The 26,671-nt window shown below is 37.2% G+C and overlaps 1 protein-coding gene across 1 annotated transcript in view; it reads right to left on the bottom strand.

The window, feature by feature from the left end:
• Positions 1-26,671, bottom strand: part of dpy (fibrillin-like protein dumpy) — a 220,073-nt gene that overhangs the window by 93,711 nt on the left and 99,691 nt on the right. Inside the window, 18 exon segments of the mRNA XM_077443110.1 lie at positions 1,877-1,960; positions 2,653-2,796; positions 4,000-4,788; positions 5,055-5,063; positions 5,928-6,017; positions 7,141-8,067; positions 8,150-8,325; positions 8,409-9,126; positions 9,203-9,334; positions 9,416-9,598; positions 17,132-17,135; positions 17,674-17,789; positions 18,913-19,059; positions 19,233-19,352; positions 20,373-20,504; positions 20,586-20,702; positions 20,793-20,897; positions 21,993-22,194. Of these exon segments, the coding sequence (XP_077299236.1) occupies positions 1,877-1,960; positions 2,653-2,796; positions 4,000-4,788; positions 5,055-5,063; positions 5,928-6,017; positions 7,141-8,067; positions 8,150-8,325; positions 8,409-9,126; positions 9,203-9,334; positions 9,416-9,598; positions 17,132-17,135; positions 17,674-17,789; positions 18,913-19,059; positions 19,233-19,352; positions 20,373-20,504; positions 20,586-20,702; positions 20,793-20,897; positions 21,993-22,194 (4,195 nt within the window).

Genomic DNA, 26,671 nt, shown 5'->3' with positions numbered 1-26,671 from the left:
AGTAGTCTGTTGATCTGTCAGAACCGTCAAAGAATAATAACAAATACGAGTTAATTAAATTCTAAAAATATTTTATCACATACATTCATATAAATTTTATTTACTCGTGTGATGTTAATAAGCGAACAAGTATGTGTATGTATAAATGTTATGAAAACAAGCGATCATGCATTATATAATATGAGATAAATACAGATGAATGCTAGGTAGGGTACTTAGGATTTTGTTAGTGAATATTTATTAATAATGGAATATCCGTGACACAACTAGATCGTTTGCGAGCCCCAAATATTGTAAAATTGTAGGTGCTAGTTGTGCCACTCTATAACATTAACTAAATAACTACATAATACACAATATCAGCACAACACATTCCACATGTTTTTCCTTGTTTGATTTTTATCCATTTATATGTACAAGTAGTGTACTTGTATGAAACATACTCACACATATGTATACATTATGTAAGTATTTTTTGTGCACATATGTATATAGGTCGTATGCGTGAAAATGGTAAATCAAACACCTTGTACCATCTAAAACTACTGTTTGTATAGGTAAAATTGCATTAAAGTAATGTGAAAAAGAAGCGTATATGTACAATGAAAGTATTTTTTGCACAAAAATAAGTGGATTTTGAAAACTGGCTTTCCGTCACACTGGAAGATCAGTCCTAACCAGCAAGTATCGTTTGTAGGACTGTATGACTGCAAGCAAATTTGCGCCGAAATCAGGATACTGTTAGCCGATTGGTGCATCTCGGATGTCTGCTTCGTAGCACCAACTCGAAATTTTGTTATTTGTTATAGTTTAACAGTATTTTAGTTATTAATTTTTTTGGCAAGACAGCAACACACTTTGATAATATATCGTCAAATATTTGTTGAAGTATATTTTTTTGTTTGAAATTTGCTCCAAATTAAACATACTGTCTTGAACCTTGAATTGCAAACCTTGTAAATTCACTTTTATAAATTAAATCATTCCAAAGAATCTGTTTCAAACAATTAAAACCATAACTGTATTTGGATTTATGAGCTTTACAAGTCAGTGAAACTATATTTTTCAACAGTATGCACAGAAAACATATTTTCATCAAAAAATTTACTTCAACATTTAATAAAATACTTATAGTAAATATTTTTACCGACATGCTACTTTTCTATTCATTCTCTGATCGAATTTAGTGATTTAATTTTTTTATGTAGTCTTACATACACATTTAAAAATGAATAAAAAAATTGTATGTTTTAAATTCATATTAATATGAAATTTTAACCCTTTGCCCGCGGCAATAAATATAGCTAACAAGCCCTGTAAGCCTTTTTCGCGAATTTGGCAATCGAGTTTTCGACCTTAAATACAGATTTTAATATTTACTCAAGTAACCAGATATGTTAATTAACACATAAAATATTATTTTAAACAATAAAATACATAATATATCTCGTAGTTTTGGATTAATTGTCAAATAATCATTCTTCATAATTGTATGAAGACGTGACGTCACATAAACGAGGTTTCAGTATGGTTCCACAAAAAACTAATTTTTGACTGGTATATATTAATTTTAAGCAAATTGAATATATGGAATTCAACTCAGTAATATATTTAACCAATTTTGAAACTTAAAACAGTTGAAATAGGCGCATATAAGCCTCAAAATCCCGTGCAAAGTTCAGAATTTCTATGGAAGACAGCCGCGCTACAGATTTATCGCCCAAAGCTTCCATAGAAGGCGGCCGCGGGCAAACGGTTAATAAAACATTCTGCTTTTAACTTTTTTAAGATGAATTGTTTCACATGAAAATTTCCAATTTGTAAATTTAAATAGTGAATCATGTTATTTTCATTGCAAAAACAGTTTTGTTCTTACCTTGCATGCAGGCGCCGGAGAACGGATCGCACGGTATTCCTGGAGGACAGTGATCGCAGCCTGTTACCAGTTGGGGTTGATCCGCTATAAGAATTAACACGTCAGTAGCCTTTTCGAAAAGGATTTTAAAGTTATCTTATTATCTTATTTTATAGTGTACGATAACGGTCAGAAATACAATAATACATATACAATCAGAATACGTAGCATATAACAATTAATCAGTACAGAAATAATAATCATAGACACATCTATGGATTATTTTTAGATTTTTGTGTACAATTATTATTACAATTTTTATACAAATAATAAACACGAAATTATGTAGATGTCTATAGAGATATCTATAGATTTCAGATTACTGTGCATAATTTTTACAAATTATACACACAGATTTTGTGACAACAGGAAATGATCTAATACCAATTTTCAGGAACCGTTTCACAATGATCAGATAAAATTGGCAAACTCTGATAGAGAAACGATCGATTTGGAGTCACAAAACTCCCAAACCTAACCGGCAGTTTGACGAGGATTCGAACCTTCGACCTCAGTGGTGCTAAATATATACGCTACCATTAAGCCAAACTGCTGGCTAATATATACATATATTAAAATTTATGGTGTTCTCTTTACCTGCAATACATTTACATCCGTCGCATTTGAAGTTCGTTTTGCAGTCTAGTGTGGATTGGCATTGACACACTGAAAGGTAATAAATTGGTTAGAACATAGCTTGATACATATTCAATAGTAGTATGTATTTTGTTATTAACCTTTGATGCATATGGGTTGATGATCTTTGACTTGGCAGTCTTGTTGAGATGCACATGGACTCGCCACCGAGCATGGGTTTTGACAGCGTCCACTAATACACGCTTGCTGAATGCTACATTCATCGTGCGACTTGCAATCGACATCTGTTTATACAAAATAAAATCTTATTAGTACTCGCATATCCTGCTACTTTTGAAAATACTTTATCTATTTGATTGCATTGTGATATTTTGAGAATATTTTAACACAAAATATGACTTTTTAATTTTTTACTTTGAAATCAAATTGATTAATTAACACATGGAAATTTTGAAAAAATGATCAAATTCAAAAAGCCACAACAAAAAGCCACAAATAATATAAATAATAATAATAAAAATCTTATGTTTAATACACACAGAGATAAATATATGCATCAACAACAAAAATAAGAAATCTACACACAAGTTGATTAATGAGGGATTTTTGGTAGTATGAAAATTAGACCACCACCGACACTAGTCTAATAAAAAAATATACCATATATAAGATTTTATTTTACTTTTTAAAATAATTATTATTGAAATTTATCTGCAAAGTTTTCCAATTTAGTACAATCACAGCAATGATATTGTGTGATTTTAACGTAAATTGCTGAATTTTATATTTAGAAAAGGAAAAATGAAATATTTAGTGTATATTTAATCATTTTGTTTTTTGGCATTTTGTAACCATATTGTGCGTATATATATAATATAACACGTTGAAATTATAGAACAAGCGTGTGCATCATTTGCAATGCAAATATTGGAGCGTGATTGTTATTGCGAAAATCTTCATGTCTTCGACGATTGTCTTCCCAGGATAATATACATACATATGTATATGTATCTGAATGCTGTGAATATAATATACCGTATATATCATTGATTATAAAAATAAACAAACATAAATTAAAACAATAAACAATTTACAAAATAACACCATCACCCAAAAAATTTATATATATATATGTATATATGTATATCTAAAACACAACAAGCGTTAGTATGTATCTACATAAAAGTGCAGGTATGCATTATTAATTTATCTACATAAGCATAGATAAAAAAAAAGTAAAAAATGTGAATGAAGAAAAAAGATGTTGAAGAGGAAGTGGGGGTAGATTTCTGAAATTCAATGCGGTTCCATTTTGAAGACGTTATGCGAAGTTCTACGAGACATTATAATAACCTGGAATTTGAAGATAATTAAAATCATTAGATTTTTCCAGTGAATGAAATAAATAGATAGTAAAAAGATCTAATTACGGAGTATACAATTATCGCACAAGCCACCATATACGGATATCCATGTAGCAATTTTACCTTTGAGACATCCATATTTCGCATCAGGCATAAACCCGGTGGGACAGAATTTGCAGATAGGTTTATGTTCTTCCACGTAGCACGGGGCGTCCGTGGTACAGCTGGCATTGACGCACGGGTCAATGCATTTGAAGTTACGGCAGGCGAGATTCGCTGGGCATCCACTGTCTCTTAAACATATCGACACAGAGGGATAACAATCCTCGACACATATGCAGATGCGTTTGTGGTCCAACACTTCGCAGCTCTTCCCCTCTGGACACGGCGCTATGTCGGCTTCCGTGCATGGGTTCCGGCATTCGTTTCTGATGCAAGCCATGTTTGTGGCGCATTGATCATTCCTTATGCACTCGACATTGATCGGAGCGCATGTCAGTTCACCGAATTCATTCAAGACGAAGCCTGATTTACAGACGCATACTGGTTTGTGTTGTCGCACAACGCATTTTTTGTTCCCTCGGCACGTTGCCGTAAGTTTTCTACAAGGGTCGCGACATTCGCCACTGGGTATGTCGCATTCTAGCTGTGAAGGGCATTGATTGTGGCTGCGACAAGTGAGGGTCGAGCTACTTGGTCTAGGTTGGGTCGCTACACATTGAGGATCTGGAACGCAAGCTGTTTTTGGCGAGCCTATATAACATTGGGGACAGGAGCATCTTGCACGATGAAGAGCTGCTCGGCATATAGCACCGTCTCCGCAGGCACCGCGAAGTTTGCAAGGGTCGACGCATTCCAAATTAATGCAAGCTTTCTCACGAGGGCAGTCAAAGTCGCCAGTGCATTCGATATCTATCGTCGGCGATCAAGGAGCGAGGGAAGGACAGGAAAAAAGAAAAAAGCATACTTAAGAACTGTGAAAAGGAAACTTTCTCACGAAACATTGCATGCTTTTCGCGTTTGTCGATAGCCTGACCATAGCTTGCTAGGAAATGAAGGCACTCGCAAATAATGTACAAGCATAGATATTTACAAGAAGCCTGTTTTACCATCCATAAGTTTACAGAGGTACTGTCTTACATATTTAAAGCATGAACAGGTGAGAATGCTTCCTGCACAGTCCCAACCTGACTTATCATTGATTTTAAACAGGAGTAATAAATAAAAAAGATCAATTTACAAAATCACAATCAAGCAATAATAAACAGCATCGCAAACCAAAGTCGGCGGACTTCGATCCATATAAAATCCTGCTTTTAAAGATTATAATAAATCTTAAACAGGAAAATCAAAAAAATATGCATTTATTTTGAATGAACAAATTTTCATAAGTGGATGATCAATATTTTGTATGAAGATGAAAAACATAAAATATCATATGAAATATATACATGTTTTTATAGATATTTATGTTTTCCATTTGTTTTAGTTTTTTATGTAAGCATGAGTTTAATTAATGTATATAAAGATGTTCATTATTGCTTTTATTTTGTGAATGTATTTAAATTTAAATTTGACAGCAAGTGTGTGAAAATGTATTACGATTGAATGAATTCATCAATGAAATGTTTTTGCAAAAGTTTGATAAGACAGATTAGACTTTTTATATTATAAATTTATCAAATGAGTTAAAATGTATAGAGAATTAAATATATATAAATAGATATGTATAAAATATCTCAGCAAAGGAAAGAATTTTCTATGACCTTATCCAATACATGAATTTCTGAAAACTTGTACAATCACATTAAACTAAATAAATGCACCACTATACAATTGTTATTCTATCGATCGGTGTTATTTTTTCACAGTAAATAAAGTAAATATTTTACATTATATATAAATATATATATATAAAAAGTATATAACAGAATAAAAATTTTCAGTCGTGCACAATTTACACGTGTCGAGATGATTTTGAATTAATTTTGTACAAAACTTACGCGAGTAGCATTCAATATCAGGCCGTCCCTTCGTTCCTGGCGGACAACGACAAACGAATTGAGCACCTTCCCTCAAGCACTCTCCATTCTTTCCACAACCGGTGGTGCGGCAATCGACAGGAGTTCGGTCGATTGAACCTGTAAATAGGAAACGTCGAGTTAGGCCACATTTAAATATGTACAAGGAAATCTCAGCTATAACTGATTGAGGGCTGGACACCAGCGCCTTGTCCATACAAACGTATTACACTTCTCCCTTCCTCAATTATGGCACTAGAGAAATTATTTTTTAATATGCTATGGATATCCACCATTGGGATGCATCTATCGCTCTATTTTTTTGATTAGTTATTTTTTATAGGAGCTAGGAGCCGCCAAACATATATAAAATCGCCTCTTTCTCACACCCACGAAAATAGTCCAGCGTGCTGATTTAACGGTCGATTTAAAAAAATACGCGCATAGTTGCACAGAAAATATCTTTCTCATACCGATAATGAAATTTTTTTAAAAATTGGTCCAGTTTTGGAGGAGAAAATAGGAGAATACGAAACCTCGATTTTTTCGATTTAAAATACATATGTACGTATTATCTGGTCGAAGCGCAAATCGCATTCACTCATTATATATATTGATATATATTGTCGCATTCACTCAATATATACATTTACTCAATATATACATATATATCGAAGAAAGGAACGGCAACAAAATTAAGGTTTCGGGTGTACAGCCCTCTTAATAGCAACTCAAATTATTACAATTGCTCTATAAATATTTTTAAGTGTTAATGAAGTAATATATACATATTTTATGAGATACTAATTGTCGAAAGTTGTTCTGGCTAGTGAAAATTGAAAAATGAAAAATCTTTAGTTTGGGTATGAAATTTGATAGTCCTACAGTGAAAATTATAAACTTGCATAAAGAATAAACTTACAAAACAAACGTTCTTATTAATACAGTAGATGATTTATGAAATGTAGAAATAATATATGTATATATATAAAAACGGACGCGATGTATATATGTGCGGTGCATCGAAAATTATAGAGATTTAAAAAAACAAAAAAATTCTAATATATCGGGAATATACGTTATGACATGTGCTCTTGATATTGAGCACCTGACTTGGAATGGGTGACGTCAGTGTCAGATGCGCTGGACGGAAGCGTACACACATACATCCATCCATCCATGAAAACGGGCACAGCACTATATATGTATATGTATGTTATGTGTAATAAAAAAATACACTTACATTCTATGAATGGATCTCCAGATGCGAAGTTATCAGGGCAATAGCACTCAGCCTTCTGGTTTAAAATACGGCAAGCTGCATTTATTCCGCAATGCTTTTCTTTGCAAAGATTGACGAGTTTAGTTTCACATATGCACTTCTTCGTAGGATCGCCAATGCAATTAGGAGGACAGCTACATTCAAATCCACCTTCGGCGAAATCTCGGCATCGAGCATTTTCACCACAAGGATTCTTCAAGCAGGCAGCACCTCCACCTTGTTTGCATTCAATCAGAGGGTTTCCAAAGTATCCTGGCACGCACAAGCATTGAGCTTGTCGATTGACGATTTTGCATTGAGCGTTGGTACCGCAGGCTCCCGGTTCCAAGCATGGATTTTTACATGTTTTGGCTTCACTACAGCGTTTGTCTGGACTGCAATCGACATCAGAATCACACTCATATGGATTGCAACCTTTAGAAGGCTCTCCGCTGTATCCATCCGGACACAAACAGACAGCTTGATGCTGGGAAACGCGGCAGATTGCGTTCTTTCCACACTGTGACAGATTCGTCTCGCATGGATTTTTACATTTGGAGTTTGAACAGGTTTTTTCATTTGAGCAGTCGTTGTCTGAGACGCAACCGGCTGTGCAGAATCCTCTCATGCAGATATGACCTTCTGGGCATTTGCTGTTGGATGTGCACTGAGTTTTACATTTGCCACTGCTGCACTTCTCTCCGCACGAGCATTGAACATCACTTCTACATGTTTTGATGCAATAGCCGGAGTCATCGCATTGGCAGTTATTGTTGCATGGCGTTGGTGGCATGTTGCATTCAACCAGTGGGTTTCCAAGGAACAGAGGTGGACAACTGCATTGTATTCCATGATCAATTACAGTGCATTGAGAACATTTACCACATTGATTGTCAAGCGCACATGGATCTGTAATTTGAGTGAAACGATTATTATAAATCAATCAAAAAAAGTTGTAACATTTTTTTTACATTAATGTTATGTAACTAACCTTTGCATCTACCGTCAATGCAGGCTTCGAAAGATTCACATGAGGTATCACTTCGGCAACCAATTTTGCATATTCTATTCTCGCATATCTGACCAGCTGAGCATGATGTATCACTATTGCACACTCCTCGGCATATTCCACGTACACATTTTTCATCAGAAAGGCAATTTTGATCACTACAATAATAGATATATCATTAATTTCAAATATAATACTTAATTAAAAAGATATTTTTTATTATTAAACAATAAAAGCTTACCTTCTACAAGAAGTTTGACATTTTGCTCCATAGCAAGTTAATCCTTTCGGACAATCTCTGTTGTTGTTACATGAAACAGATTCCTGTCTGCATGCTACAGATGGGTCGCCGACTAGTTTAGGTGGACATGAACAGGTCTTAACATGATTTTCAACAGAGCACAGCGAATTTGTTCCGCAAGCAGTTGGTGTCGAGCAAATATCAGTACATTGACTGTTGATACACATTTTATTACTTAGACAACCACTATTAGATTGGCAACCAACTCGACAGACCAAGTCTTGACACACTTCTTCCAAAGCACAATCACTATTCTTCCTGCAAATTGGCTTACAAGTGCCTGATATCTTATCGCAACGTTCATTCACAAGGCAGTTGACGTCCGATGAGCAAATCGGTCGACACTGTCCTTCAATGCAACTCCAACCATTGTCACAACCTCTGTTCTCATGGCATGATAGAGCTGGTGCTCTGTTGCATCCGATATTTGCAGTTGGGTTTGGTACCATACCATCAGGACACGAGCAAGTTGAGCGTTGGTTGGATACCGAGCACAGTGCGTTTGGACCGCATGGTGTATTTTCACAAGGATTTACACATTTGTTGTTTCTGCACGATTCGCTAGCACTACAATCATCGTCTGAGTGGCAGCCAAATTGACAAGCACTTTGAAGGCAAATATGTCCTAGGAAACAATCGTTATCAACTCGGCACGTTACTAAAAATAAAAAATAAAAACATTATTAAATTTCCTTTTATATTTTTATTTATTACATTATAAATTGAAGACTTACATATGCAATTTCCTCTCAAGCATTTTTCATTGAGAGCACATTCATTGTCGTTTTGGCAAGTGGGTAAGCACATGCTGTTTCGACATGAGTTTCCTTCGGAACATTCTGAGCTGCGTTCACAAGATACGGGTACTAAAACAGGAAAATGAAAATCATTAATGAATTCGATTTTAGTTAAATTATTTGATGAATTTCAAAATGGAAGATACTCACTTCTTACACATTCAACTTCGGGATTTCCTGTAAAACCTGGAGGACAACCGCAATGTACTATGTGATTAAAGGAAGAGCAATCAGCATTTAGCCCACACGGTGAATTTTCATCGCATGGATTGAAGCATCGACCTTGGATACATTTTTCTGACAAATTGCACTCTTCATCCATCAAACAGAATGCTATAAATTGCAAAGGTAAATTAGTTTTTTAACTTGATATGAAATATTTAAAATAAAACTAAAAAATATATATATATATTCAAATACTCACGTCTGCAGATATTTTCATAGCAGTATGTGTTGTCTTTACAATCAGATGATGCTTGACATGGAGTAGGTTTTGGATTACAACCTTGATTTATATCATTGGCATCGCCTTCGTAGCCATTACGGCATACACATTTACCAGTATGGTTAAAGCTCAAACAATCAGAGTTGCGTCCACATATTATACTTTCGCAAACATCTGTAAATGTACAATGTTATTATTATTTTTGATTGTAATTATACCTAAATATAATATATTATGCTTCAGTAGAAAAATAATACAATACCTCTGCATTTAGGTATTCCATTACTGAGAATACATTCAGCAGCATTGGGACAGTCATTACTCTTTTGGCATTCAACTGGGGCTTTGCATCCATCTTTATACGGATCACCTATTGTATTTTTAGGACATGTGCATTTGTAGGAACCCCGGGAATTTTGACAGAGAGCTCCAGGTCTGCATGGATTTTCAGCACAGTAATCAATGACTTTGCAGCCTTTTTGGCCATCTCCTGTATATCCAGGTTGACAGTGACATACGGCTTTATGATTTTCAGTCGAGCACAAAGAGTTAGATCCACAAGTGTTTTTGAATAGGCATGCTATTTTGCACATATTTTCGTGGCAGAACTTATCTTTGGAGCACTCGTTGTCTGATGAACATTCTACTTTTTGACAACCGGCTAAAGGATCACCAAAGAATCCAATTTTACAAGAGCAAACTGCTTGATGGTCGATTTCACTACATTCTGCGTTGCGTCCGCAAGATGACGAAATGCTGCAGACACCCAGACACTCTGCTTGTCCAATGTTGTTTACAACACATTTTTGTGTGCTGAGGCAATCTTCATCAGTTCTGCATTGGGCTTCTCGGGTGCAAATACTATTCAGGCAGAATTGGAAATCTGGACAGCTGGAATTTGTATGGCAAGTAGGTTGGCACAGTTCTTGTATACACAATTGATCGCCAATACATTCTCTTGTATTCGTACATAGTGCTAAAATGAAAATAGAATGATTAATCATTTCGAATATAATTATTATTTTGTATTTAGCGGATTTCAGATTTAAAACTTACAAGTGCAAAGTCCATTGGAGCAGGCAGTACCGGAAGGACATTGAGAGTTGCTGGAACAATACTGAAGTGATACACACCCTAATAGTGGATCACCAGTAGAACCGGGTTGACATGAGCATACGGCAATATGATTTTCCGTGAAACAATCCGCACGTTCTCCACAATAGTGATCGATAGAGCATGGGTCTTTACATTGTGTGTTTATGCAAGCTTTTTTGGATGGACAATCTGTATTTACTAAGCACTCTATGCGAACACAATCGGTTTTTGGATCGCCTGTGGTAAGGGTTGGACAATGGCAGTTGGCTCTATGTCCTTCCGCTTCGCATTTAGCATTTTTTCCGCAGGCTTTGCTCAATTCACATGGATTTTTACATCTGCTATTTTCGCAAACGGCAGAATCAGGGCAGTCTGAATCGATGAAACAATCTCCTGGTTTTTTGCATCCTCCAGTTTTAGGATCGCTGATTGTACCTTGTGCACACTCGCACGAATAGCTTCCTACCGTATTTTTACATACAGCTGAAGCATGACAAGGACTGGAAGAGCATTCGTCGATATCTACACATTTGTTTTTGATTAAAACGAATCCTTGATCGCAAATGCAGGTTGCTCTGTGTTGTTCTACTAGGCAGGAGCCTTTTCCACAAGCCATCCTCTCGCAAGGTTCTGTAAGAAATAAGCAGTTAGTAAATAGCTCTTTTTTGTTACTTAGTAACACTTAAAGTAATAGTTAACGTACCTGAACATCTGTTAGTTTGACCATTGCAATATTTAGTCGGTGGGCACTCGTCATCGTTGACACATTCAACTTTGAAGCAACCCAATGTTGTATCGTAAGGATCACCCAAATGTCCTGGGATGCAAGAGCACGCTTCCACATGATTGTTTACACTGCATACGCCATTTTTGGCACATTGTAGGGTAGCGCATGGATCGCTGCACTTTTGATTGATGCAAGATAGATTTTCAGCACAGTCTGCACTGATCTTACAGTGTCCAGGTGATAGACATCCTTGAAGGAAGGGATCTCCTACTGTACCTTCGGGACAGATACAATGGTATGAACCAGGTACATTTTGGCATTTAGCGCTTGGGTGGCATGGATTATCTTTGCATTCATCTCTGTCAGTGCAAGTATTAAAGTCATCGACGAAACCGTTTGAGCATTTGCACTGGGCATTGAGACATACTTGGTTAGTTTGACAATCCAAGTCTGTGTTACAACCGGATATGCATATTCCTTCCAAGCAGATCTCTCCTGGTAGACAATTGTTGTTTCCATAGCAAACTTTGGCGCACATATTGTTGGCGCATCTTTCGCCAATAGCACAAGAGGTGATTTCAGTGCATGGAACATTGCATTTATTGGCAATGCACATGTGACCAGAAGGACACTGAGCCGTGGTCAAGCATCCTGCTGGAACCCTGATGCATCCTTGTTCTGGTATGGGATTGCCTTCGAAGCCGCTAGGACATTTGCAGATGGTAGAATGATCGACACAATCGCACATGGCGTTAGGTCCACACACTGCTTCGTTATCGCAGGGATTTTGGCACTTGTTGCCAATGCATGCCTCATTAGAATTGCAGTTTTTGTTGCTTCTGCATCCGATTAGACATATTCCGTTAACGCAGGCTTGTTTGTCCAAACATTGAGAGTTGCTGATGCAAGATATTGTGCACACACTTTGGATACATTTTTCAGCTGGAGAACAATCGCTATTGCTTCTGCAGACTGATTGGCATTGACCGTTGATGCAAGCACTTCCAGCGCATTCCAAATCATTTTTGCATGATGATATAGTTCTCACGCAACCTTTCTTGTCGAGATCCAATTGGAATTTCAATGGACAAGCGCATACTGGTTTTCTATTTTGCACTGTGCAAATTGCGTTGCCGTTGCAGGCGCCCACGCAAGGATTTATACATTTTCCAAATTGGCATATCGATTGAGATGGACAGTCACGGTCTCCATTGGGACAGTTACCTTCCGGTCTGCATCCGTCTGTAACAGGATCTCCAATTTGACCGGCTGGACATTTGCAAATGAAACCGGTAGATGCTGATTCGCATACTGCAGATGGATGACATGGACTAGGATTGCACACTTCTGTTGCGACGCATTCTACATCTGGAATAGGGTTGGGTCTGTATCCAGGTGGACATTGGCATGTTGATTTTTGATTTTCCGCTATGCAAACGGCATTTTCACCGCAGGCATCTTCATCACATACGTTATAGCATGTGTGAGTTAAGCGGTTGCACAGTTGACTAGGTGGACAATCGATGTTATATACGCAAGGAACTAGTTTGCATCCATCTTTCAAATCATTAGGATCTCCAGCGTAAGAACCAGGAGGGCATTGACATCTTGCTGCGTGGTTGTTCGTCACGCAGATTGCCTGAGGGCCGCAAGTGATGAACTTGCAAGCTGGTTGACACTTGAGTGTATCTTGATCACTTCGACAAATATCAGATTCTGAGCACTGGGAATCAGTCGAGCATTGATTTTTGGATATTTGGACGCAACCATTTCTATCTTCAGGGTTACCCGTGAAGCCGGACAAGCATTGACATTTTCCTATATGATTTGCTGTTACGCATTCTGAATTTTCTGGACATGTGAATTCGGAGCAGACTTGAGTACACTTGAGTACGTTCAATGGATCAGGTCTGCAAGCTGCTGATTGGGAGCAGTCATTATCACTGGAGCAATCTGGGGTTGATGGTTGATCGCATATTGATGTCACCGGATTCCAGACATACCCATCCTTGCAGCTACATACAGGATATCCATTCAGGTCTACACGGCACAATTCATTTTGGCTACAAACAACTTTTTGGCACGCACTAAGACAAGACTTTGAACCATCTTCTAAGAGTACACAAGCATCTCCTTTATCGCAATCTTTATCGGTGCCACACGAACCTGGCGGTGGATTGATCACTTTTTGTTCGGGTTGGCATCCGATGGATAAATCGCTTGGATTTCCTTTGTATCCATCAGCGCATATACACAGGGATCTATGATTATGTCCTACGCATAGTGCATTGGGTCCGCATTGAATCTTACTGCAAGCGTCTACGCATTTGCGGAATCCTTTAGCTATTTGGAAGCATATTTCGCCATCGTTACAATCACCATCGTAATAACACTTCTCTTTAAGGGTGCAGCCTTTTATCAGATCAGAAGGATTTCCTACGAATCCTGTTGGACACACGCACTTTCCATTTTCGCACGTGGCCCTTGGTCCGCATCGTACATTTTCGCACGTGTTTTTACATTTTCCATTTTTACACGAGAATCCAGACGGACATGGAACGTCTCTACTACATTTGCAAGTTTGAGGATCTTCACATTGTGCTTTTTGGAGTGGTAAACATATGATGAAGGGGTTTCCAGCGAAGCCGCTCTTACATTGACAATCGTAGCTTCCAAGGGTATTGATGCAAGCTGCGTTTTCTCCACAAGCATTTTCGTTGCATTCATTTATGTCTTGACAATGGACGTAAGGATTGCCTAAATAGCCTGGAGGACAAGAGCATTCGATATTTTTGGGCCCGTTCTGACACAGTGCTCCTCGACCACAAGAAGTCGGAGTACATTTAATCAATTCCTTCCTGACGCAACCATCATATGGATTTCCGATTGTGCCTTCATTGCAAATACACTGGTTGATTTTATTGTATTCGCAATGTGCATTCTCGCCACAGTTAGGCGAACATTCCGGTCGTGTAAATGCTAAAAAATAAATTTTATGTTAAAATTATATTTAAAAATTTATAGCCCATAGCAAAATGGTATTGTATACACTTACGAGGCATGCATAATAAATCGGGATTTCCCACAAATGAGAAATCGCAAACACATTTGTTTGTGTTCATGTCGCACGTTGCACCGATGCCACATATGACACCTTCACAACGCTCTTTACACCTTCCTCCAATGCAAACTTTGGGGGATTTGCAAGTCACGGCAATCGAGCACACGTCTGGTTCACAAGATCCACCTGGGAATGGATTTCCAGAGAATCCGTTGAGGCATTTACATGTGGGCCCTTCATTGGTGACAATGCACTTAGCGTCTTCTGCGCACATGAAAGTATCGCACACTAGAAATATACATTAAACATTAATGAAAACCTCTATATTATATTTAGATCATATGCTAGATATAATTTTTATCTGAGTAACATTCATCTACATTAAAGTCACAAACTATTTCATTATTTTTATTCGTTCCTCTACATATATCAGTTAATCTATTAATATTTGGTTAGATTTCATACAACGTCCCACATTTTTCTATTAATGATTTAATACTTACATGACAAGCATTCACCGCTTGGCGATTCTGTGAATCCTACTGTACAGCGACACCAAGCTGCATGCTTGGAGGGTTCGCAATAGGCGTTGGCTCCACAAGATAAACTACCGCAAGGACTTATACAAGCACCTTCAACGCATGTTAGCGCATCTGAGCAATCTTGATTCGAAAGGCATTCTCTTTTGGATGTAGCAGTTGATATAATACCTGTAAATGAAGAGTAAAACAAAATTAGTATATGTAGTACATACATATGTATGTAGTTGCTTAAGAAGACGTTTTATTGTTTTGAACTTACATTCTGTTTTATAAGGATCTCCACTCATTCCTTTAGGACAAACACATTCGTATCCTCCTCTGACGTTGATGCAATGAGCTCCATAAGCACATGGAGCGTCTGCACATTCGTCCTTATCCATGCATCCCAGGAGTGGATCTCCTTCGTAGCCCGCGGCACACATGCACTTTGGTGGATCGCTAGGTGTGCATTTTGCATTGATACCGCATGGGAATCTTTCGCATGGACTTTTGCACCGTTGTCCATCAGATATGTCCAAAAAGAAAGGTGGTGGACAGACGCATTCGCCTGGTTGTACGCATTTTTCGTTTGAGGTGCAGTCGCCGTCGTGTACGCATTTCTTTTGGGCTGGTGCGCAAAGTCCATTGTACGGATCTCCACTGTAACCGGTCGGGCATATGCACTCGTACGTGCCCAATTTATTGATGCACTCAGCTCCATAGCCGCAGACTTGCTGACCCAGAGTGCATTCGTTGACATCTGAAAATAAATAAATTTATCATTTGTTTCTGGTAAACAGTTTGGTCGAAAATATTCAACGATTCAAATAAGCACCTTGACAAGAGCTGTCTTCGAGAGTGTGATAACCTTTGGGACAAGCGCAATAGTTGACACCTGTGGATATTTGGATGCATTCAGCACCATTGGGACATTTCTCACCATTGGAACATCCGGATAATACGCAATTTCCATTGACGATTTTGTAAGGGAGTTGGCAGTTACACTCGGTACTGTTGCATTCTTCGCATATCGAATAAGGATTTCCACTAAATCCAGGCGGACACTTGCATTCGTAACTTCCTGGTAAATTTTTACACAAGGAGTTCACTCCACATACCGTTTTATCTCTCGATTCTATACATTCGTTGACGTCCCTACACTTTCCAGTATCTTGATTTCTTATATATCCTTGAAGGCAAATGCACACATTATTTCCATTGTCGTTGACGCATTGCTCTCCTGCAGGACATGGAGACTCGACACCGCATTGAGTTTGTATATCAGATTTGGGACAGCCTTCTCTATAGGGATCTCCTTTGATTCCTCCGGGACACTCACAGGAATAGCTTCCAGGTATATTGTTGCAGATAGCTCCAGGTGGACAAGGATTAGCTGCACATTCGTTTATATCTGTACAACCAGCTGTTACACTAGTGCTTCCAGTATAACCATTACTACAGAAGCATTGAGCAATGTTGTTGATGAGCATACAGTGGGAGTTGGGACCACAATGGACGTTTTCACAAGGATCTGCAAAAATAATTTTAAATTAAAAATCTGTAGTTCGTTAGTAAAAAAAATTGACTTGACAAGAAAAATGCTTACGTCTACAATCGTTTCCAATGTTGGGCTCAGGACATAAGCATCTCTTGTATTGATCGCATACGGCATTTCCAGGACAATCGGTGTTGGCTTTGCATGTGACGATTCCAACACATTTTACAGTTGGATCTGGATCGGGTAAAGATCCTTCAGGACACTGGCAGGTGTAAGATCCTGGAGTGTTGATACATTCAGCACCGACACCACAAGCGTTAGATTTGGAGCACTCGTTGACGTCGGCGCATCCTTTGAATGGGTCGCCAGAGTAACCGGCTGGACATTGGCATAAAAAATTTCCAGGCACGTTAGTGCAGAGAGCGTTCAGACCGCATCTTCCAGATGGACCGTTAACTTTGTCGCATTCGTTGACGTCGATGCACCCAGCAGCGATGTCACTAGGGTTGAAAGTCCAACCTTCCTCGCAGATGCAGTAGGCTTCTTGTCCGTCGGGTTTGCAGAATGCATGTTGGCCGCATTTTACATCATCACAAGGGGCCTTGCAACCGATTCTGGGTGGTGCACCCACGTAGCCGGAGACACAGTCGCATCGGAAGCCACCAGGGGTGTTAGTGCATACAGAATTCTCACCACACAACAGGGGCTTGTCACCACATTCATCCACGTCCACACAGATCGAGCCCTTAGGCACGAATCCGTCTTTGCAAAAGCATTGATTCTCTATACATTCAGCATTGTTGGTACAGTCGAAGTTGGATTTGCACAAAATATTGACATCGACCTAAATGTTAATCCAATTTTCATGAAAATCTAATCAAAAAGAAAATAGCTGATAAAGTGCCTTAAAGGCAAAATTTTACCTGTTCGCAAGCAACTTGGGCATCTGGTTTAGCTGAGTATCCCTGCGGACATATGCAATTGTATCCTGGCGCTGCATTTTCGCAAATTGCATGGGTGCCACAAGGTTTTTCTAAGACGTCGCATTCGTTCACGTCCACGCATCCTCTGAACGGATCTCCCGTGTATTCTTCTTTGCAAGTGCATGTAAAACTTCCGGGTGTGTCAACGCACACGGCGTTTGGTCCACAAGGATTGTCTGCGCATTCGTTTACATCTGCAACGAGATAAGCAACGCATTTTGTTGTGGTTGACGTGCACCAGATAATGCACTTTTGGCGATCGCTTCCTTTGTTACTATTACTGTTAGTGACTTGAGAATGAGTGCGTTCGTTTTTGTTTTGTTTTTAAATCACACGGTTAACTGTACTACTTTGGCGTTGGTGATTCTCGTGTCGCGTGATTGAGGTAACTTTTTTTCATCTACTTATAACTTTCCATTAAATAATTAAAGGTGAATCGTTAAGAAAACTGGGCTACTGTCACAGTGCCGAAAACTAATAGCTGGCTTCAATAAAATCATAAAAATTTTGAGCGTGCAAGTTTTAAGGTTCGTTGACCTTGGAACTAATCCTCCAGAAGATGATTAAAAGATTTCCTTCAAGTTTGTAAATGATCGCGTGTAAAATACGACCTTGACCTAGTTCAAGGCCAGCGTGCAATTGATCGCAATTGCACGAATGAGAATCGCCACGCACCTCTCTAAGAACGATAATTTCGGAGTTAAAGAACATACTACTGTACTACTGCGATTAAGAAAACAAAAATATGTACAAAAATTTAAATTTTGAAAAAAAAAATAGTATAGGGATAATATATGAAGAGACACACTTTCGCAGAGTTGATGTCCTTGTCCAGTGAATCCTTGCGGGCAAATGCACTTGAAAGAGCCGGGAACGTTGATGCATTTGGCATTCTGTCCGCAGGAGTCTGATCGTCCACATTCGTTCACGTCGACGCATTCTAGGTTGTGATCGTCGCTGCTGGAGTCGGAGTAACCCTCAGGACATTCACAGGAGTAGCTGCCGTTGTTGTTGCGGCATTGCGCCACACCGCTACACGGACTCGACTCGCATTCGTTAATATCTAGCAAATTATTACTGGATTATGTATTAAAATGGAAAGCGGACCAACAACACAAAACAAGCGGGTGCAAAAATTTCAATTAAAACGTGTTAAATCGATGGAGAGGAGTGGTTAAAGGGTTAATACGGAACGTATTATGGATGATTAATCTGGATCTCCAAAACTCAAATCAAATCAAACTCGACATTTACGCATATCTTACCGCCATTTTGTTTTTATAACTTTTGCCTAACCTACTCTCTCTAAGACTATACCTGAGCAGCCGACATTTGGGTCTCCGCGGAATCCTGGAGGACATTCGCATCTGTATGTGCCGGGCATGTTGGTACAGAGGGCATCCCTGCCGCAGGAGTTCCTCTGGGTACACTCATTCACGTCGACACAGCCAGTGGTGTATGGCTCTCCAGCAAAACCTGGTGGACATTCGCATCGTCTGCCTCCGATCTCGTTGCTGCAGATGGCTCCTGGACCGCATCCGGCTCCAGCTTCACACTCGTTCACATCCACGCACTATCCGTATGAAATTGTTAGATTAATAATATCAAAATGTTGGAATTCAATGATGGAAATGCACTTACGGCATCGTATGGATTTCCGGTGAAGCCTTCCCCGCAACTGCATGTGTAATTGCCGGGAAAGTTGGTGCATATTGCGTTTTGACCGCAAGCGTCCGGATGAAGACATTCGTTAATGTCTACAATCATGGAAAAATAATGTTAATTTAATGAAATCAATTTTTGAATTATAGGAATACAAAGTTACAAAATCTTATGTTTTTTGTGTCAATGTTTTTTACTTTATTTGACTGATTATTTATTTATTACAAGCTTTTGATTAGCTTCACTCTGTTAGTTGAGTGACATTTCTGCCCGTCAAAAATTTGTGATCTGATTTTGAACTACTTCCACTATTTAGATCGCTTTGATATTTTACCGAAATACGGGGGTTAGCTAACATTGATGCTACATAATGTCCCCGACATTAAACAAGAAAAGCTTAATCGTCAACTAAATCATTAAAAAATTCACCAGAATCTTGTGTCAGATCGAAGTGATGAGAGCTAGCTATCCAAACGCGGCTTTTCTACCGTAAAAGTTACTTTTTTCACTCAAATTTTTATATTAAATTATGCCAATAAGTAGAATGTTTGTTATACACATTACAGATAAACTCTGTGTTGGGAAAAAAATCTCAAGAAGATAAAAATAGTGACTTCACTGAAGGTAAGACTTCAAATAATCTGAGCTTCAAATTTATCAGAAAATCTATTCCTTTGTTTTTGAGGAAAAGTAAGAAATTTTCCATTTTTATCCAATATTTTGCAATAAATATTGCAATATATGTATGTACACGAGTTGACATCGCAGTTACTCGTATTTTTTTCAATTCATTAAATAAAAGTTTAAGAATAATAAGTCTTTTGATCCGAATTTTAAAGATTATAAGAAAGGGTATCAAACTTTGAGTTTGCTACTCCGTCAATTTTAGTATCATTAATTGAATATAGTATTCACTTCATGAAACTGATTCGTTTTTGGATGAAACTTTTCATTCAATTCGCCGCACTGATATTTGGAAGCATTGTATGTACATAGCATATTTCATTACAGTTGATTTCACTTGTACAGTTTTATCAGCGTGTATATAATCAAAGCAATATAGCTAACTTCTAACATCACATTTTCCGAGATCTAAAATTATAGTAATACATTACCTCTACATTCCACTTCACCGTCGCCTTCAAATCCATGATTACATTTACATATAAAGTGAGCCGGTAGATTACAGCACTCGGCGTTCCTCACGCACCTAGACTTTATCGTCGGATCTTCGCACTCATTTATATCTAAGAACGACAATTTTTTTTTAAATACGAATATACACAATTCATCACCACAATATGAATCATCATCATTAGCCAGCTTACCTTCGCACTTATATCCGTTTCCGACGTATCCAGGAAAACACGTGCACTGAAAGCTGCCGACTGTGTTCGTGCAGTGCGCGAATACATCGCACGGACGTGACTTGCACTCGTTAGTATCTGCGAATCGAAAATCAACTTATCACAAACGAACGACGGATGGGATTTAACACTAACATATAATGATAATAAAAATGGTGGGAAACGAACCGTGCTCTTGACAGTTGCATCCTCCGAAGCCGTCGTTGCAGTGACAAACTCCGTTCAGACACACACCGTTCGTGCATTCAGTGCCATCTTCCTTCGTACAGTCATCTGTAATTTAATCATCGTTAAATTTGATATTTTATTTTATTTATTCAATCAATCGTGTACACTCGTCCTATAGATCGCTCTAATGCGACAAGTGTACTATATAAATCAAGAAACAACAAATTATACATATATAAATACATAATTATTATATATTTTTACATTATACACGACATTTTATGCAATACGATCAATACAAGCAGTTTATACAATACGATCAATACAAGCACAATACGATCAATACAAGCACAATACGAATGTATATGATCATCATTCGCAGATACATCTATGGAGTTACTTTTGCAGCATTCTTATACAAACTGGCGAGTCTCAGAGACGCTGAACAACTCCAGATTTGCGAGAGAGATAGGAAAGGGGATGGAAATTTTGCAGGAACCGTTTCAATGAAAATCAGAGAAATTGGCCAACTCTGATAGGAAACGATCGACCTGGAACTACAAACCAAGGTCTGGCCAGCAGTAACCAGTGGGCCTCGAACCCGTGACCACTCTAAAGCCTTATATGCTGATGATTTTACAAGGTAAATGCATATATTAGCGAAAATGATGGTAAAATAAATTATAATTTAATATTTGTAAAGCGAACACTGCTGAAAGGCAATTCTACGTTTGAAGTGAGTAGTTTCAAATATGGATAGTTCAAGGTGTGTTTTTATTTTATTTTATTTATTTATTATCAATTATGCATAACATATTGCTCCAACGCGACGAGTGTGCAATACAGATAAATAATTATTTATTAAGTATTTTAATAGGTGTAATCCTATTTATTAAACACGACATCTATGGTCAAACAAATAAACAGCCACAGAGACTATGAACAAATTTTTGCAGTATTTTTTTAATCAGCGAAAATCAAGATGCTGAATAGCCCGATTTTTTTTTTTGAAAGGGATGGGACAGGGTTGCCAATTTGTTTAAATCAGCTGAAGTTAAAAACTTTTATAGGAAAAGATCGATCTTGAAGTCACGTATCCAAAGTCTGGCCAGCAGCATATGGGATAGACCACATAATTGAAAGCATTACATGCTGACCATTGATCTATTTTATGTATGGTATGATTGAATAAGGGCTTACCTGTGCATTTGAGCTCTTTTCTCAGTTCATCGGAGCCCTTGAAGCAGTCTTGGACGCCGTCGCACAGTTTTGACAGCTCGTACAGTTGTAGAACTTCTGTCGAGTCGTTAACTTGGCATCCAAAATATCCGTCTTCTAAATTTAGAAAGAATACTTCTCGTTTTATTCCTAATCCGATCCCGTGCTGGGATTGGGTCGCTACCTGCAAATCAAAACCAATCGGAGAATGATACATCAGATTTTCACCAGTGGAGAATTCAATTTGGAATCTCATCAGAATGCTCGTAAACCGACAATGCTAACGACGATACCTCATTTTTGAACAACGGTTGTCTTGTGTGCCTTATATTAATTATACACTGTTTAGTGCGTTTATTTTTAATATTCGACCCGGTCGAACAATCGACAAAACCTATGAGAAAATTTTGTACGGTTTCAAAAGTTCACAACAAGTGAAGATGTGTATTAAAATGGTTGGTGTAATAACGTTGTGCGATGCTTGGCCGTTATCCCGTTAAAATTTCGTTATTGTTAATTCATCATTATGCATTTGAGTATTCGCTTAATAATCTTTCTGTCAATTATGGAAGAGTAGCTCAATCGGTAGTGCAATGCTCCGTAAAAGCAGACGATGCTCGTCGCATCCGGTCTATACGGCGTCGTCATGTATTTTTTTAGGAAAATTCGCATGCTTAATATGCGAATCAGCGATTGTCAACATTTTGATGTTATTAATAGATAGCCGAACAAATGGCAGCTTAACTTGGCGCAGAGCTTATTCAATAAGTGGAGAATGCGTAGCAAAATTTGGCAACAGTCGGAGAGTTCATGAAAATGCTTGAAGAAAGTTCAAGGCGTATATCTTTTTATCATTACATTTGAATAGTAATTATAGTAACCATTCATATGTGGTCTCCTTTTTCACATTTAAACGGCAGGCTCGTTCATTCGAAACAAACTATATAATAAAGGAAAAGTATGTATGTATATCGCCATAAGATTTACTACTCTAGTTCATCATTCGACAAACCTAGGGCTGGATTTTATGTAAATTCATGAACCTGCATAATTGTATAGATTGCGTACCGTCTTTAAGGTGACTAATCAAGTAAAGATTTAAAGAAAAATCAATAAATAATCGAATACTTATTCGTAACACAATTTGTAAGGCGATCCCGGTCGTATTTATTGTTATCATTCAAGGACTCAAAATAATATCTACAATTATTTTAAACGATGTAGCAGACGAATAGTGTTCTGTCTATATGCTGTCAAAATCACACGTGGCAAAATATTTTTTTGTCTTATGAAAGATGCTCAGAAAGGAAGATGAGATATTTGTTACTCGTCGTTACTGTCTTTGCCTGTCGTAACAAATCTTGCTATGACAAATTTCTGATACGTCTGCCAATAAATCTCTATATGATTGAATACCTTTACATTAGATTAAACTTCATTTGCGAATATCTGTGCCACTGTGCTGGACTCCAAACGTCCAGTTAAAAATGTGTGTTTTAAGTTAAAATAATGCTAAATTTGCGAGGTTAGTTGTTGCAGTTGGCTATAAAAATCATTTTCCGTGATTAAATGACGGTCGAATAATATAAAATAAGAGCAAAAAAATGACGGTTGAAGCAGAGACGTCATTCTAAGGCAGATATCATTCTTATATTGACCACTAAGCGCGGCGCGTACTGAATTCGCCCTCTCTTTCTCATTTGTGCGGCACGTATACAAGGGGTTCACGCAAAAATAATTATTTCTGTTGATATTGAGCAATTTTTTTATTTATTTATGGCATAATTCGAATCATAGAGGTTTTGATGAGGAATACATAACATATGAAGATACTGAATTCAGTATATGTATTTAGAGAAAAATAATATAAGTCCTGGTCACTCACTATCTATCACAGTGCGGCAAGTGCTAATTGCTAATGTAGATTGAGATGTTAAACTACAGCGAGATTATAATTTGACCACTGTAAATTGCGTAATGTTATTGTATTATTATTATTATGAAGCTTGATTACACGACACCTGTTTTGTTATGGCTATGGTAACGCAATACCTTATGTGAGTATAATATGCTATATACATACATATGTATGTATATAATATAATAGATTTGGTTTGTTTATTTTTATAATAGATTGATAATTTGTTGTTTTATTTTTCTATTTTCGGTTCGAAAGTCGCTTTTGGTAACCGCTGAATTTCGCAAACAACAATCCGTAACGGTAAAAGGTGGCGACGACAGCCTCGGGCAATCTTGGTCGACTTGATTTCGGCTAGCGGTACTCGCCGGTGGATGTCGAGGAATGGCTGCGAGCTGACGATGGCCATTATCGACCACGCATTCGTCAACGACGACGAAACCGTTCAACACTTTCGCTGGAACGCTTCTTCAACGCTATTACACTCCATATTTGTACAATCGATTATAACCAATATAAATATGTGTGTTTTTTCTAACTACTTCGAATAAATATAACGTGGGTTTTGAGAAAACTGACCCATTCAATGGTCGATTCGTAGAGAAGACTTTCATCGCTTGCCGACCTTAACATTGTATGTACAAGTGAAATATTTACATAAACATCTGCATCATCAGAAGGAACGTATATAGCGGTTATACATATGTACATTGACTACTGTACGGAATGCATACGTTAAAAAATAGACGGTTGGTCTCTTTTATGGTGAAGATTTTTTTTGTCGAGAACCATCTCAACAAATCAAGTGGGTGTGCTTAGTCTACTGAAAGGGATAATAATTAGGTAGGTGGGATGAATTTTTGATATGGAACCAACTTAATACTTGAGTAAGTCAGTGGATTCCGATCTACCTATGTGCATATGTAGATCTACCAGGTATTTCATATTTTTATAAAAAAAAAAACAATTATGTACATATGCATAAGGGGGCAATTTGAATGCGCATTTAATAAAACAAATCCGCATTTATCGTAAGCATTTCATAAAATATGTGTGAATTTAAAAATATAAAATACTAGTTGTTTTACCCGGCTTCGCTCAGTGTTTCTAATATAAACAGCGTAAACATTAATTTGTTTTTTTATTAAATTTATTTGAATCGAAAAATAAAATCGACTCGTCGTCATAGCAGTTTTGACTTGTTTACGAAATTCGCAACCAAAGATATGTACATATATATGTACTTACATACAAAGTCTCTTTCGAAATTATGTATTAGATTATTTAAAAATATAAATGAGAATTTAAAAATTTGAAAATATATTACATTATTTAATAATTAAAGGAAAAACAAAAAAAGAAAAAAAAATGATTAAATTATAACACAAAAGAATACATAAAAAAATTATATTCTTTAAAGTTTCTTTAATATAAAATGTGTACACTTAAAAAAATAAAACAAGAAATAAGACTAAAGCCTATTAATTTTTCATTTGAAAAACTCCAAATCTATTGTTTTCATTAGGTAAGCATTTTTATATCAAATGCGGGCAATTTGATAAGTTTTTTTTTAAATAGAAAAATATAAAGCTACCTAAAATGAATAAAATGCGCATTAACGCATTCTATATGCGCATCTAGCATATATTCACGGTCACGACTTTCGATTCACGAGCGTTATAATGACCAAGCACCATATTCTTGCCTTTCTGCCAAGCACCATTTATCATTTCATGTTTTTTATATATATTTAATACGTAATTTCTTTTGTTCTAATGCGCAAATGATTCGTTCTAAGGAGCATAGCTATTTTTATTCTAAATGCACCGTAATGATGTTTGTTTTCCAATTACATTATAATATATAACATTTTTATAGCCTCACGACAATCCGTAATCCCTAAATTAAATTATATAAAAACGAGAAAAAAAGGGAAATTGCGTTCGTTTTCCGCGATCATTGAAACGCATTACCATTGAGTTTTAGCGCCAGTTGCACCGACGACTTGCATAATCCGTTGCCTTTTTATAGTCGTCAAATTTACATACCGCGTTTTCTAGCAACGATCACGTGAATCGGATATTATCTAAGCGCGTACTAGACGAGCCTTTTAAACGAATGCATTAAAAAAACGTAATACTTTATGCATTTCCCAATCAGATATGTGCCGAGATGAATACACGCAACACACAGAAAGCTTTCAATTTACGCCTTGTGTACCTTTGGATCGTGAACTTGCCTAGGTAAGTATATTGCGCAGATTCGACGTTTAAATAAGCTCGAAACTTACAGACAAGTCGTGAGCTTACGTGCTGTGCAGCTGCAATACAATAAACGAAATGCATCCACCCCGTAGATGGACTTTCCGGTGTAATTTTACACAGTCACGAAAATATCTATGTATACCCTTACATTATTTCAACCAGAAGTTCATAAATTGTGGATATCAATTCATTTTTATTATCTTTTCAGCTGGTCTAATCATATCAAACTAATATTTCATCTTTTAATCATAGATAAATTTTTATTTTCTGGATAAACTTTTTGTTTAATTTTCACTTGTTGTATTTTCAAGTTCTGTAAATATGTAAGAAATTAAAAAAAGAGTAATCAAGATAACTCGGAATAAATGAAAAATATGTTAATTGACTAATTTAGTCGTAAAATGAGGGACGCCTGTAAATTTAATGTTCGTAAAATAATAACAATATTTGAATATTTAATAAGTAGTCATAGTATTTTG

The sequence above is a fragment of the Arctopsyche grandis genome, chromosome 12 (assembly GCF_051622035.1).
Source record: "Arctopsyche grandis isolate Sample6627 chromosome 12, ASM5162203v2, whole genome shotgun sequence".
Taxonomy (NCBI): Eukaryota; Metazoa; Arthropoda; class Insecta; order Trichoptera; family Hydropsychidae; genus Arctopsyche; species Arctopsyche grandis.
The sequence above is the reverse complement of the archived record's forward strand: the minus strand, read 5'-3'. Positions and strand labels throughout refer to the sequence as shown.